At 40.7% G+C, this 15,298-nt stretch overlaps 1 protein-coding gene across 3 annotated transcripts; it reads right to left on the bottom strand.

The window, feature by feature from the left end:
- Window positions 1-457: 457 nt before the first annotated feature.
- atf5b (activating transcription factor 5b) lies at window positions 458-5,110 on the bottom strand. Of its 3 annotated transcripts, none has more exons than XM_020644882.3 (4): window positions 4,877-5,110; window positions 3,876-4,181; window positions 2,414-3,599; window positions 458-1,749 (listed from the first exon to the last, which is right to left on the bottom strand). In XM_020644882.3, exons 2-4 carry the CDS (start codon window positions 4,096-4,098, stop codon window positions 1,563-1,565), a joined length of 1,596 nt encoding a protein of 531 aa, XP_020500538.2. In that variant the 5' UTR covers window positions 4,099-4,181; window positions 4,877-5,110; the 3' UTR covers window positions 458-1,562. The 3 variants fall into 3 exon arrangements, with proteins under 3 accessions (XP_020500538.2, XP_020500536.1, XP_020500537.1); XM_020644880.3 differs by having other exon boundaries at window positions 3,957-4,181; window positions 4,877-5,109; XM_020644881.2 differs by lacking the exon at window positions 4,877-5,110 and having other exon boundaries at window positions 3,810-3,917.
- Window positions 5,111-15,298: the final 10,188 nt, after the last annotated feature.

The raw sequence follows: 15,298 nt of genomic DNA, 5'->3' as shown, positions 1-15,298 counted from the left end.
GGATCGGACATAAAGCAGGAAGAAAATGTGAAAAATAACAAGATGTGCCAATTAGTGTTTTTTTCCTAACACTTTCCCTTTTGGTGCAGCGGATGTTGACTGATTTTAGGCTTTTGAAATTAAAAGGGTAATAAGTTGATATTGAATTTCAAAGGAGTCAATCAAAGCCTGCCGTCCTGTGGTGGGTCCTGGGAAATAACTCGCACTCTGACTGCATTGCAGCCAAAAAAGAAAAAAAGAAAAAAGAGGGCTGGACTGTGCAGGAGTTACAGGGCTGGGCGCAGAATAGAAAGGAGGGGTAGATTCTTTATCCCTCTTTATCTCTTAATCCCACCCTCTTCTCATTCTGTGTGTGTGCTGCTCTGAGTGCAGCTCATGAAGTTTGGACGTAAAAAAAAGGCATCTTTTAAAATGTGAAAGCATGCAGTGAAAAACAGTCCAAACGGCAGAGAATGAATGAGTCTACATTAAGTGTTTTATTTGGCTGTGATTTTCCTGATGTAATCATTTCCTGACATTGACATTCCATCATTCAAATGACCCTGAATTGCAGATACATCAAATTTGATCAGTTGAAAAGAAAATTCCCATGAAGTCGTACCGTTACCCAACAACGATTTATTGTCGTGTCAACAGGTGATTGTTTGCTCGCAAAAAATACAGCCGAGAGAGAAGAAGAAAAGAAGCAATGTTTCTGTGTTTGTCAGAGCAGAAAAACCAAAATCCTGAGCATGAGTCTCACCGGCGACCAAGGGGGGAGAAATGTCGCCGGCTGTATGAAGAATAACTTGGTGGATATCTTGAAGCCATGCATTTAACAGAATATTGCCTTCAAATAACACTCACACATGCTTTTTTTTCCAAAATCAAACATGCATTGGGTATCTCAGTGGGGGTAAAGAAGTGTAAATACTCTACATTTTTAGCAATACAAATCTTCTAAATGTGTCTGATAATGAGTATTTCTTAGAGCATGTTACACACGTTTTTTTTTTCTTCCAGCAATCCCTTTATTCATTCAATTTAAAGCAAAAAAAATGATAATAAATGAATATATTAAGTAAAAATACAAATATAAAATAAAATATATATTTAGTTATGGATCTGCCTCGATGCTGCCGATGTGTGTGTGAGTGTGTGTGTGTGCGTGTCACAAAAACCACAAGCAAAAAATTCAATCACTACTTAGTAATTCAAAGAGCATTTTTTGTAAACGATCAATCGTGGAAAGCGCAGTCATCACAAGGCTGTGAGTGCAGTTCGGATCACAGTGGTCACGGACAAGTTCAGCATCTCCTCTGGAAGCCACCATCGCTAAGGCTGGTTAGAGTTTAGTCACCCTTGTTTGGAAATCGGGAGGAAAAGGTGTGTTTTTTTTGTTCGGCCATCCTCTTGGAACAAATATATATATATTTTTTTTTTTTTAGAAAAGAACTACCAAAATCATGCAACTACCATTTCATTTTTGTGAGACAAAAACCAGTTGGTGCTCTTGACTTGATGTTTCTCTCGGTGCTCTCAGTTTTTGGAGGTGGGGCGTTTTTTTTTTTCCTTTTCTTTTTTTAGGCACTGCCGTCCTGTTTGAGCCGCTGACTGCGAGCCTTGTACACCTCAATCAGTAAGTCTTTGACGTACTGGATTTCTCGCTCCACCGACTCCGCCTTGTCACGGAGCTCCCGGTTCTGTCCCTCCAGGCCGTGCAGCTCCTCCTCCAGACAGTCCAGCTCCGCCCTCTTACGCAGCCTGTACCTGTGATTAAAAAAAAAGCGCAGGTTTTTGTGTAGGTTCGCAGGGTTTTTTTTTTTTTTGCTGCCTTGCATCTTTATTTATAAGTCAAAGGGAGTGTGACCTTTGAGCTACATTGGGTGGATTACACACACACAGCACACTCAACCCCTCCCCTGAGACTACATGATGTTTACTCCTGCATCACTCAATCCTTTAGACTTTTCTTACTTTTATTTTCCTTTACTTTCTTTCTTTCTTTTTTTTTTACACCATCTGACACAAATGCGAATATAAAAAAAAAACACAGACGTACAGAAGTTAGGTGGGGCTGAATTTGGCAGAGAGTGAGGGACTTTCCATTTCCCTCCTACACTCTGCAGGACATTTAAAGCACTGGGGGGGCTGCTTTATGTAACACTTCTGCAATGGTTACACTGAAGAACTGAGTTGTCAGCTGATTGAAAAGCTAAAAAAAAATCTAGAATAGGATCTGTTCATATTCACTCCAGCTTTGGAGATTTAAAAAACAACCTTACTTAGCTTTGATTTTCTATATTTTACTTCATTATGAATCAGACTTTACAATTTTCATGCCATATTTCACTCATTTTAGGGTGATTTTGAAGGTCTACGCTGGGGGGGGGGGGGGGGGGGGGGGGGGAATAAGACAAAGCTCAATGTTCACCTGTGAGCAGCAGTTTTGTTCTGGTCTCTCTTCTTCTGCTTCCTCTCTCCAGTGCCAGACTCCATAGAGGCGCCCATCACCAGAGGCGATTTGACGGAGCAGTGCTCATCCTTTAGCCTCTGGGTCGGGCGGTGGATGGGGGCGCCCAGCAGCGAGCCCTCTGCCTCCCCTCTGGACAGACATTCGTAGCTTTGGTCTGCAAGGCATTCTGGATAGAGGTAGTGGCCATGTTGGGGTTCTACAGCCTGTGCTTGTGTGGGCTGATCGAGGTCTCCAATAAAGCTATGGTAAGGCTCCGTGCCGGCCATCGGCTGGTGGAAGTAGCCGTCGCCGGCCGCCATTGTCTCTTGGGGAACGACCCCGGAAAGTCCTCCATCTTTGCTGCAGTGCAAGACCTCCAGCCCCGTGCTGTCGTAACTTACATTAACCTTCACGTTGTGCATCAACTGTCCGTCTCGCTTGTGGTGGCTGTCGTACGAGCCGCCCAGACAAAAACCTCGCGCAATCTCCTCGCTGCAAAACATTCCCTCTGAGAAACAGTAACTTTCCTCTTCCTTCAACGATAAAGCACATTCTCTCACCTTCTTGACGCCGCCGAGGCTGCTCTTGCTCACAGTCTTGAGCGTGGAGTAGTGGTTCACAGACAGCTCTGTGCTTCCTGAGTAACTTCCCCTGGCGCCCCACGAGTCCAGTCCCACTTCCTCGCTGACTTTCACCGACTCGCTGAGGATCCTTCGCCCGTTGTTGTGGTGGTGGTAGCGGTGGTGGTAGTTGTACGGGGCGGGTCGCGCTATTTTGGATCTGCTGATGGGACCGCCGCAGAAGCTGGCCAGGTCCAGCTCCCCTGTTGCCAAGGTAACAACCACAGGGCTGGTTTCTGATTGGCTGGTCCCGTATGAGCCATAGGGTAACTGGTAATAAGACTGGGAGCCCATGCCTTGAGCGCCCTTGTCACATTTTGAGGATTTCTCCAACTTGTTTGCGGATGTGGACTCGGAGCGGAAGTAGTCCTCCAGCTGAGCCAGCTCCTCCTGCAGTAGAGAGGTCATGACCTCCAGATCCGAGGGCACCTTGACATCTTGTTCTAACGGCGAGGGTGGAAGGGATGAGCTGGGAGAGGACTCGGTCGTCGACACAAATGAAGACAAATCAACTTTTTCTGTCATCCAATCTGAATGACCATCACCTATGAAAATACAAAAAAAATCATCAGATATTCAGTTAAGCAATCCTTTTTTTTTTTCATTCAGTTTAAAAAAAAAAAAATTACAAATAAAAAATTTGAAATTCAGCAAAAAAAAAAAAAATTCACGCAAGGTAAAGAGAAGATAAATCAATTTGAAAAAAAAGCTAAAAAGCAAGCAAAAGATCCGACAGATCCAAGTGAACAACTAACCGATCATCTGAAAATGATTGAACAGCATCGTCTGCATTCGATAAATATCCACTTAGCTGTACTCACTGTACGACATTAGCCCCGTGCTGCACTGCGGCTCCGACCTCGGGATGTGGAAAAATAAAAAAGCGTCTTGGCAAAACTCACCAATTAAGTGCTGCCTCTCCGCTGGCTCCGCCCCTGTCCTTGGCCGTGATTGGCTGCGGCTAGCCTGTCGGAGAAGGGGAGCGCCGAGCTCGCCTGTGGAAATTGGAGGAAGGATTTTCCTGCGAAGGATCGATGCCGCCATCGTGTCGTCTGCTCCGATTAAATTGTTCAAAAGCAAAAACGGTGCTCTGGCTGGATGAAAAGGTTGTGAAGACACCTGAAGACCTGTTGTGGGATAATAAAAATAAAGAAATGTTACAATTTTTAGATGGCCTTGAAATCCACAAAGTCATTGGTGTGAGTTGGCTCTAGTTTTCTGGGAAAAAGTGAAAAAAATAAAGTTTTTAATATTCAAAAACAGAAATTCATGAAAACAATTAATTTTAAAGTTGTATTTTCTAAAAGATGACCGCCCTATTCTCCTGTCACTTTATGCAGAGGCAATTATTGATAGTCACTTTAGATTAATTATCAAGCAGTAACAATCAAAAACAGAAACTAAACTAAATCATTTGTCAAAAAATAAACCATGTGAAAAATAATTGATCATAATTACCGGTATATCAAACTAACATAATTATAGACTTAACGTTCATATTTATACATATAAATGGTTACTAAACAAAATAAAAGTTTTACAACATCTAACTCTGCACTTCACACTAAAATAGAAACAGAATGTAATAAAAACAAACTGTTATACACAATTAAAGTAATCTTGACATGGATGATATAAATAGTACTCAATACAGGATGAAAATGTGGCGTAGATGACGTAAATTTTCCGGTAAATTAAAACATTTAAAAGGTTACGTTAGTTTTAACATTTTCTTAGCGGTTTTTTATTTATTTAAAATAATAAATAAACTTTCCTCTGTGCCCCCACAGTTCACTTCACGGCAGACAGCAGCTCTACTTACCCCATAGTTTCTGAGTAGTCTTGTAAAAGTGCGCTGCTGAAGCAAAGCACACGAAGCTTTACGGTGAAGACGGAGACTGTCACAGATTTAAAAAGCCATATTTCCCCCTTTTGCCGGTCAGGGACTCTTCATCAAGTGTTATTTCGCGACGAACAGACTTGCAGACAGAAAGTTTTAAAGTCCGCTACTTCTGCAACTCCTAATGCTCCGGGCCGGTTCACAGCAGACGAGATCACTCCGCGGTTTACAGAGTTCAACCGGCCGTTACGTCATGAACCTGGGGACTTTCCCATTATCCAGAGACCTCAGTGTGTGTGTGTGTGTGTGTGTGTGTGTGTGTGTGTGTGTGTGTGTGTGTGTGTGTGTGTGTGTGTGTGTGTGTGTGTGTTTAACCAGCACACACTCATTTAATCTGTCTTGTTCTCATATATTTTAGAATAAAAACTCATATCATACGTTTTAAAGTACGTCTTCTAAAGTATTATTTTTAAAAGCTTCTTTCTCTACTTGCCAATTGTTCATTATGTTTTCTTTTAAAACTATTTATATTCTAAATTGTTAAGATTAATTTTATTTTTTATCTTTGTGTGATACACTCCGTGACTTTGTGAAGAAAAGTGCTCCTTGAAAAAAGTAAGTTTCATACTTTACTGTAGGCTACTTAAACTAAATTTGCGACCCTTATTTATGACAAAAAAATTAAATGATAAAATAAACTTGAACCTTTTATCGTTTGAGAAGCATTTCTGCTTTATGGGATGCTGCAGAAACTGACAAATAACAAATAAACTATTAAATCTACATAGTTAAAAGAGTAAAAACGTGAAAATAAATATTTCATTCACATACAGAGAAGATGTTATTAAAACACAACAAAATGAGCCGGTGTGGAGCATTGTGGTAAAAAATCAACAGACGGTGTAGCTGGCACTAGTTCTCGTAGCGCCGAGGCGGAAGGACACGCTGTTGCAGTTCGAAGGTGTAACTTTAGTTGCAGCCCTGTTGCATCAGATCCGCAGGGGATTCGCTGTGCGCTGTAACAATGTGGCCACACCATTGGTTTATCCGGGGAACTTTTCTATTTTCTATTGGCCTGCTATCATTCTCACACTGATTGCTAATCATTACACATTATCACCGACCTGGGACCGGTTTACTGTATGTTCTAAGCAGAGACGTGGGCTGGAAACAAACTCCTGGATGAACTGCAGTTGAGACCATAATGAGACATGCAGCCAATTCAAATCAATTACAGTTCAATTCAGTTGAATTTCTGTATGCTGCTGCTTTACATTCACACAACTTCCCTTTGACTACTGTGTAGGACTATTTTCTTTCATATTGGTCAAATTAAAACACACCTTAAATCTAAATATCAAACCTTCCCTACAATAAAGTTTAATACTTTATCTTACACCTAGGCTTATAACTATACTTCAGACATTTCTCATCGGTAAAATAACAAAATATATTATAAATATCTAATACCAAATATGTTTTTCAAACAATGTATTTTTAAATTTATTATACTGACATATTGCAAAGGTAGTCTGAGAAAAAGAGGGTAAAAAAAGATGGGTGTAACATGTTTCATTAACCGATGAATGTTTCAAACAAATAACACGTTTATGTTCTGTTACAATTCTAATGTCCATATTTGTAAATGACATTCTTCCTTGTATAGCGAGCTTATTACACTGCTTAGAAAAGTCAAAGATGTTAATTTGAATGATATCAAGCCTTTGCAAAAAAAAAAACATAATCTCACTTTACAAAATCTGACTTGAAGTAGAGAAGGTGTGCGATAATGAACTAATATCTTTAAGTATATTTTAGAGCACACTGTGTTACATCACTCTTTTTGGGAATGTAGTTAACATGCAAACCGCTCCGCACACAAACATGTATTAAATCTAATTATTTAATGCTTTACCTATTTTGGCTCATTGTCTTTTTTTGCACATTGTTATTGCACTGTGGAATAGTAAACTGTCAATTAAACATGTGAGGAGGGGGGATGTTCTTCCCCTCCTTAGTGTCCTGTACAGTGGTCTGATGTGGAAGCAGGCCTTCTGTGTGGAGATGCTCTGTGGTGTCTCAGGTGTCTTCCTGCAGCACTGCTGGTAGTTTCACAAGATGTTTTTATATATTTCAGGACAGTGTCCCTCTCTCTGAAATCTGAGTTAACTATTCCAATATGGCCCTAACAGCATGACATTTGTCTGGTGACAGAGGAGGGGTGGGGGTTTCAGGAGGTAGGCCGTGATGTAAAACAATGCTGCAGAAATCCAAGATGGTGGATGAAGTGACAGAGTCCTCTACAATAAAGATGTTATTGGATGTAGTCACGGTATTAACAAATGAGTGGAAAAGAACATACTGGTGAGCAGAGGAGTTTAAAGCAGCTCACCCCGACTTATAGCAGGAAAAAGTCAAGGTGAAAAATGTGGCTTTTTGTGTCCACTCATGCAACTCATGCACAGTGTTGTGTACATTTGAAAACACCAATAGCTTCAGTAAGATACAATGGACTATTTGTTATCCTAGAAAGATTTATTCCTATCATTTCAGGTAATTTTGGATGAGTAGATTTTTTTTAGTATTAGTGAGCATACTCTCTTTTTTTTTAATTCTGTGTTTGTGAGTGATCTAAATCACGTCAACACTTCATGGCTAAACTGCTGTTCCAATATTTTAAAGTCCAAACTGCTCTGACAAACGATCTCAGTCATGGTTATGCAAAGTTTAAACATTAAGGTATACTGGACTTGGTTGAAGTTTTTGATGACATTTCTTCTTCCATGTAAACAACTTTTAAATGACTACAGCATACACTAGGGAAGTGCTTCTCAACTGGTGGGTCCGGATCCAAAAGTGGGTCGCAGAGCCCTTTTCAGTTATGTTTCCACATGAATGACACATGGCCATTTAACAAGCTGCAACCTCAGGGGCAGAAACAAATCAATCAAGCCAGTCAGTGCTTTAGTGCCAATAACTGCAGCTCTTCAAGCGTCCACCTTAAGGCCCGATATTAAAATGTGCATGATGTAGCAGTTGTAGTGGTTTGTCAGGAGGTTTAAAACCCGCCTCAGCTCCAGCCATCATTATGTCGTCAGGTTGACTGAAAGTCAGGGTGATTCAGGATTTCCAGCATGGCCACCACTATCAATGGGACTCCAAAGCCCCCTGTAGTAACAAATAGGTGACATCACTCAGTCTTTGTCCATCACAGTCTAAGGTCTCCAGTACTGGGATCGGGGATGAGACTCCAGAGTATCTACCATAGCTAAAGAGGTTTTAAAAAAAATGTTAAATGGATCTGATAACTACACAGATCTTCACGCCTGTTTTGGTAATCCAATTTTTCGACCAAGGATCATGTATTCCAGCTCACTTTTATTCTGGGTTTTTAAAGATAAACTGGATTGGGGCGCTGGTGGCAGAGTGGTTGGAGCGGGCGCCCCATGTGTGGAGGCTGGTCTTCCAGGCGGGTGGCCCGGGTTCAAATCCGGCCTGTGGCTCCTTTCCCGCATGTCATTTCCCACTCTTTCTCCCTGATTTCCGACTCTATCCACTGTCCTATCTCTACATTAAAGGCTCAAAAAAAGCCCAAAAATAAATCTTAAAAAAAGAAAAAAAAAAAAAAAGATAAACTGGATTAGACCAACCTGATCTAGGTACAGACTTTTAAGGTTTACTAAATCTGGATTTCGAAAGCTTTAAAGGGGACGTTACACTACATGCTTCGTCCACAGGGGGCGCCAAAATCCACACAAACTGAAAGATCCTCACAGTTTATCCTCAATCATTTACACCTCTAATGTGTACAGCATAACACTGAAAAATAAAGAATTCCAGTGTAATATATATTTACACAATCAACCTTCTGGTAAAAATGTTGTGTAAAAATGAAGTTTTCTTACATGTTCCCCCCCTACCATCCGGTCTGAATCAGCCCTGCTGGATGATACTGATTATTTTGGGATCCAATGCTAATAGCTCAAAAATTGAAGAACAACACAAACTGGAGGTTTTATCCAGATGAAACCCGGATTCATTTACCAGATCTTATTCGATTATGTAATCCTGTTTCTTTTTAACAACCCTATTTCAAGATTTCAAGACTTGTAATTTCACCTATCCTCACCTGTTCCTGTTCTTTGTTAACCAACAGGTTCATGAGTAAGAGAATGTAGATCCATGGTCTTTAATGTTAAACATAATCAAAATCAGAGGGACTCCCTCGTGTTACAAGTTTTTGAAGCAGAAATGAAAACAAACGTACAAAAATCCATCCAGAAGTCACTGTAGAGAACTAATTCTTCTGTTTTGTTAATAGTACATTCTCAAAACACTTTCCTACACGTTGACTCACGTTGGTCTCAAACCAGCAAGCTACCCAAAGACAATTCTGATTCTGAACAGTTCCTCTGTTTTTAAAGAGGCTCTAGATCAGTGGTGCTCAGGTACCACCATCAACTCCTTCATGCAACACACGTTATTCCTCCCTTTAAACCAATCATGTATATATTCAAGGAAAAATTGTGCAGTTTGGGTCTTAGAAGGTCAAAAACATGTAAAAGAACAAAGAGATGAAACAAACACCTCACAAGACTTTATTGACTTTTTTCCCCCCATGCAGGCACATATTGTCACATAAAGCAGCTCCTCAACTCACTTTTGGGTCCCGACCCACCAGCTGAGAACCACTGCTCTATATGATGGTGATATGATCTACAGACATGCTGCTGCTTCCACTGTTAAACCTCTGCATCAGTCTACATCCATAATGCTGCCTTCAAATGCAACTCTAAAGCCTCGTTTTCACCGAGCAGTCCGGTATGGATCAGTACAGTTTGATTCGGTAAAGCCTGATCCTGTTTGCATTTCCACAGCCAACCGTAGTTACCTTACTCTTTTTTTGGTAGGCGGCATGTAAGCCGGATGCCGTGTAAGCCGGATGCACGTAATCGCGTGACATGATAGCAGCGCGACACAGTATACCCCGCTAATAAATTTGACGAAGAAGAACACATCACAGTCAACAAAGAGCAACAATGGAGGACATCCAGCAATTTCTCATTGGCTTTTGGTTCTATGTTACAAAACGCAATGAAGCTCTGTTTCAGACGAGGCTGTGTGGCGCGAGGAAAAATACAGCCATCCTTTATTACCGCTGTCGCACCGGAAGTGACGATCCTTTTGACCAATCAACAGACTGCAGTGTTTAGCTCCAGCTTTTAGGGTCGGATCGGTAGACTTGGCACCCCAACAGAAGGGTAGCAAAAAGTAGGACGGTACGGGACGGTAATTTGGGGACCTGTCTCGACTTTTGATAGTGGAAACGTCACAAAATGTGTGCCGTACCGTGACAAACCGAACTGAACTGCTTGGTGGAAACTGGGCTTAAAGTAGTTAAGTCGTGTACAGGAAAACCCCGGGGTTAACCCATGGGAACAATGTTGGACACCAAAAGAATGATTGTTCCCCTCCTGGCTTTCTACATGGAAATGCTAACATTACATTATTTCTGTGTGTGTAAACACCATGCGGAGGAACAGGAGACTAAAGAAGAAAAAAGGTGAAGATCTAGACTAACAATAGATTAGCAACAGGTGGTGAATACCATGTGGTCATATGGTCTCTTCTCATGAACACAGTAAACCTGACCCCATTTGAATGCACGAGATCTGTTGACTTTGACTTCATCTGTTATCATCAGGAGATTATCTTCCCCGTTCCTGCTTGACTAATACACAACTCCTCCATTATCATGGCTGTTGTATTGTCTGTTGGAGTTTTTCTGTCTCTCTATCCATCTCCCTCTTGCTGGCTCTCCCTCTGTCCCTTTTTCTTGGCCCACACAGTCTCAGCAGATGGCTGTTCACCATGAGCGTGGTTCTGATCGAGGTTTCTGTCTTTCTTACGTCTTCATTTGCAAAAAGGATTCTGGCTGCTCTGAAGAAAGGAGGTCCAAGAGTTTATGAGCAGAGTTATCAAATCTGGGTTTCTAGAGGTTTTAGAGTCAGGGGGATGGCTGGGGAGCAGAGCTTGAGATCCTGCAGCTATAGGGGATTGGATCACAAGGGCAGGTGGACCATAGATCTGGTCACAGGGAGAACCAATACCAGACTGGGTAAATGAACGATCTGGTGATGAGTGGACCACTGAATGCAGCTTTGATTCTGTGAAGTGTGTAGGTGGCTTGATTGCATATGAGCAGCAGGTGTACAGGCTTGATTGGTGACAAGGTGTGAGGATCCACAACAAGGCACAGGTGAAACTGGTGAGGGCGATCAATATGGAGGGAAGTCATACAAAGGGAGGAAGAAAGACAAGACTAGAAACACCGGGGACATAGAACTTCAAAGTTGAAACAGGAAACACTGAAGACAAGACGAGGGGAAATGCCCCACGGGGAAATTTTAGAAGCACAAGGAAAGGAAAAGACCAAATAAAAAACAGGACAAGCTAAAAACTTAACCCAGGAATATGAACAGAAAAACATGCAGGAAACAGAGAAACACAAGGATACAAACAAAGGACAAGATAAAACAGGAAATGAAATTTAACAAATAAAAACAAAACAAAAAGAAAACTAAGGTAAATCACAACAACTCTCTTCCCAGCTAAAAATAATGACATCATAGCTGCTGACAATTAATCAGCCTACTGAGTGTATTTTAACAGAATGATTAAACAAAATTGATAAATATAAAGAAATATATATATATATATATATACATATATTGTAACTTTAGTTGTGTTTTCAGAGTTCTGTGTTCATGCTGGTCGCTCCTCTCGTCCTTCTGTCATGGATGAGAATTCAAACACTTTGCACCGCAATGCATGATGGTATATATTGCTGGCTTAGTGACCAATGGTTGTACAATCGTTTTATCAATGCATTGTGGGATACAGTGAGTCAACTATATAGGGTGTGATAATGCTCACAGAATTTCGGGCTGCACTACAGAATGACAAAAGCCTGATATAGTGTGTAGTGTGTGATGTGGGACACAGTCTGGGGTCTTCACGCTTCCTGTTTAAAGGAAGTTTTCCTCCTCAGTGTTACCAAATGGGTTAACGGTCAACTTTTGCAATGATTTGGCCTCATACAAATAAAAATGGAGAGATCAGGATTGTAAAGTACATCCTGTATTCATGTGCTCGGAACATGTTGGATTTATTACCACAATCTCTCCCGATCAAGACGATGATTTGAAACTCCTTCACCTCACAGTGATATTGGTTTCAATGAGTATTTTCCTCTTTAGTTTCATTTATTCCACATGTTTCCTGTTTGTTGAAATCCTATCTGATTAGAGAAATCAGTGGTTTCCTGGGATTAAGTAAATGTTATTGTGTCTTCTCAGCCGGTTGTCACTGTGTTTGTGTGTCCTCAGCCTCCTGACCTCCCTGCAGCCAGCATGTTCTCCCTGACAGGGATAGTGACACTGACAGGTAAGATGTGGGGAGGTCGACAGGCTGGCTGACACCCAGCGTGTCCCGCTGCCCTCATTAGTAAAACCAGGACGGCTCCGCAGGCTTCCCGGCTGTCTATCCTCGGCCCCCCTCAACAGCCAAAAAGCTGATTGAAGCAGCCAGGTCTTCCTGTTGCTATAGTAATAGGCAACACTGGCTCACCCTTCTTTAAAAAACATGTTTTTGGCATTCCTGAAGCCGCGGGTTTTCACGGCCTCCCCCTCGGAGCTCTTCTACACCCCCATTGTTTACAGTGCTCGTCGTGCTATTCTTGCAGACGGTGCAGTTTTTTATTATGCATGATGCACCTCTTTAGTCGCGCATGAATTTGTAATCATGCCAGGTCGAGGGGATCAGAAAAAGTTGTGTTGATATGTGCAATGCCCGTGCAACAATTTAAAATTGAATCTGTTTTATAACTAAAACTAAATCAGATGTATGTAGAAATGTGTGTTTTCCTACATATATAGGCTATCACATTTTCCCCAAATAAAGCATAAAAATAGTTACAGCAAAAACACAAATACCAGACAAATACATACGTCTAGTAAATCCATGTGCAAAGTATTTCTGGTTTGCACGTTATTAAAGGAATTACAAATATTCAATCTTCTCAATATTTTTTTAAAGCAATCCCAATGACTAAGTCTCCTTTATTAATTAAAAAGTCCATATTGTACTCTGATTGTACTAACAGTGTGGACAATTTCAGGCCCTGCTGTACATAAAACCAGGAAGAAAAGATTCTGAATTTGAAAAGCAACCAACAGTGTTTCAATTAAAATGTCAGGTTAAATTGTCATCATAGCAATAGAAGGAAAGGAAATAGAAAACAGTCATTTAAAATAAGAAACTCAATCTTATGAGGTAAAAAAACTTATGAGGTAAAAAAATTAGACGTGAAAAGTGTAAAAACACTTTTCACGTCTAATTTTGACTTCATGTTGAAAATGCGTGCATACATTTTAGATTTGAAGGAATAAAACACAAATATTGGCAGTGATCTTGGCACAATTTAAAAACCTCCCGTACTGTAAATTGTGTGTAAATATTCTGACAGTTGAGTCCTCAGATTACAGTGTTTTGTGCAATGTAGTGAATCTACAATGAATTCCTGATCCTGCTGCCGGTTTTCTGTACTGCGGCAAAATGATTGCCTACTTTTTGTGCAGTATTGCCCTCCATCTGTCCGTTTGTACTGTACAAACCATACAGGAGCCCCTCTCCAGCAGTGCATCGTGGGATGGGAAGAGCCTCCTTCAAAGACACAGGCGGCCATGCACTCCTCTTACCATGGCACATTGGTATCAGTTACACCATAATTTCATCACCAGCAGCTCCCTGAGAATCCTGCTTACATTAACTTTTTACAGGGATTGGCAGCACTGAGGCAGGGATGCATGGCAGTGCCAGCGCTTGAACCCGTTTAAATTCAGCCTCCTTTTCAATAGTTGCTCCCAACATATTGTTATTTGTTGATGAAGTGTTGTATTTGTAAGAACAAACGTTGTGAATTGTGCAGAATCCCTGCAGTTACAGTGGGATTACATTGGGAGAAAAAAGGCGAGGGGGATTAAAAAAACAAGAGGATGGGAGACTTCAAAGTGTTAAAGTATGCAGGGCTGCGTTTGAATGACGGCCGGCGTATTGTTTTGATAAGTGTTCCCCCGAGGAGAACATGTGAGGGAGGGTGTCACTCTGTGCTCTCATCTCTGCGATACGGAGCCAGGCACCGGGGGAACGTCAAAAAACCAGCCACAATTATGGAGTGCATGAAACAATACTGCAGCACACACACGAGCACACACACTGCACAAATTAATTTGCTTTAAACATGAACCTAAATTAACATGTTAGACCCTGAGATGAGGATGATAATACTGCTGCACAGGGAGCGAGGAAGAATGGCAAATGTAGATAATTTAATTCAATCCCCTCGACACACACACACACACATCTGCTTTCATCACCACTCATTGTGATTTTATCAGCTGCTCTCAGTGCTTGTAACACATCGTCAAACACTGTAAATCTCTCTATTTGTTTACAAAGGGTCTGAAAATTTAATTATTGTCTCGACGTTGCTGCAAACGGATGCAAATTACAACAGCAACATAAATAAACATGAATTAATTAACCCATTACTTTGGCCATGAACATCTCACGGATGATGAAACAGTGAATACTTCACATCTAACTATGACATGTGATATTAGATTAAAAAAAAAAAAAAGTGATTATTTCACAAATGAAGATCAAAGATTTGCAAATAAATACATCCGATTCTAAAACACATACAGCATATTTAATTTGTGTGAAAACTGATTGAAATGTGACATTTCCTCTAAAAACTCTCCCCGTTTCATCCCACTGTTGTTGAATCTATAGTTCATAGAGCAGAGAAGAAATAAGTAAACACAAGTTATTTCACTAGAAGTCAATTGAAATCCAAATGTAAGAGCAACATGACTTTAATAATTACATTAATCAATGAATAGATTACATGATAATAATGATAAAACATGGTAAGTGTAATGCAGTGGTCTCTAAACTGAGGGTTAGACTCCCTCAATGGATTGTGAAAGAGAAAAAAATGAAAAATAACTGCTTAAATTCCTGGCTCAAGATTTGTTTATCGCTTTTCTTTTTTCAGTTTCTTTCCGTTTTCTCACTGAACGCTGGCCTCGAAAAAATTGTCAAATGAAAACAGTCTAATAATGAAATAAATCTAAATCTCTCTTCAATTCCGCCGCTCACAAATCAAAGACGTGCAATCTGTCACGAGCAGTTGCAGGCTGATGCTGCTTTGGGGTCACAAGAAAGTCAAGTGGAATCAATTTGAGGCATTATATATATTGCCCCGAAATCACAAATCTGCCGTCAGAGCGTTTGCAATTTGTACAGAACACAAACTGGATTCAGAAAAAAGGAGAAGAA

The sequence above is a fragment of the Labrus bergylta genome, chromosome 11 (genome assembly GCF_963930695.1).
Source record: "Labrus bergylta chromosome 11, fLabBer1.1, whole genome shotgun sequence".
Classification (NCBI taxonomy): Eukaryota; Metazoa; Chordata; class Actinopteri; order Labriformes; family Labridae; genus Labrus; species Labrus bergylta.
Note: the sequence above shows the minus strand (reverse complement) of the source record. Positions and strands in the feature narration are given on the sequence as shown.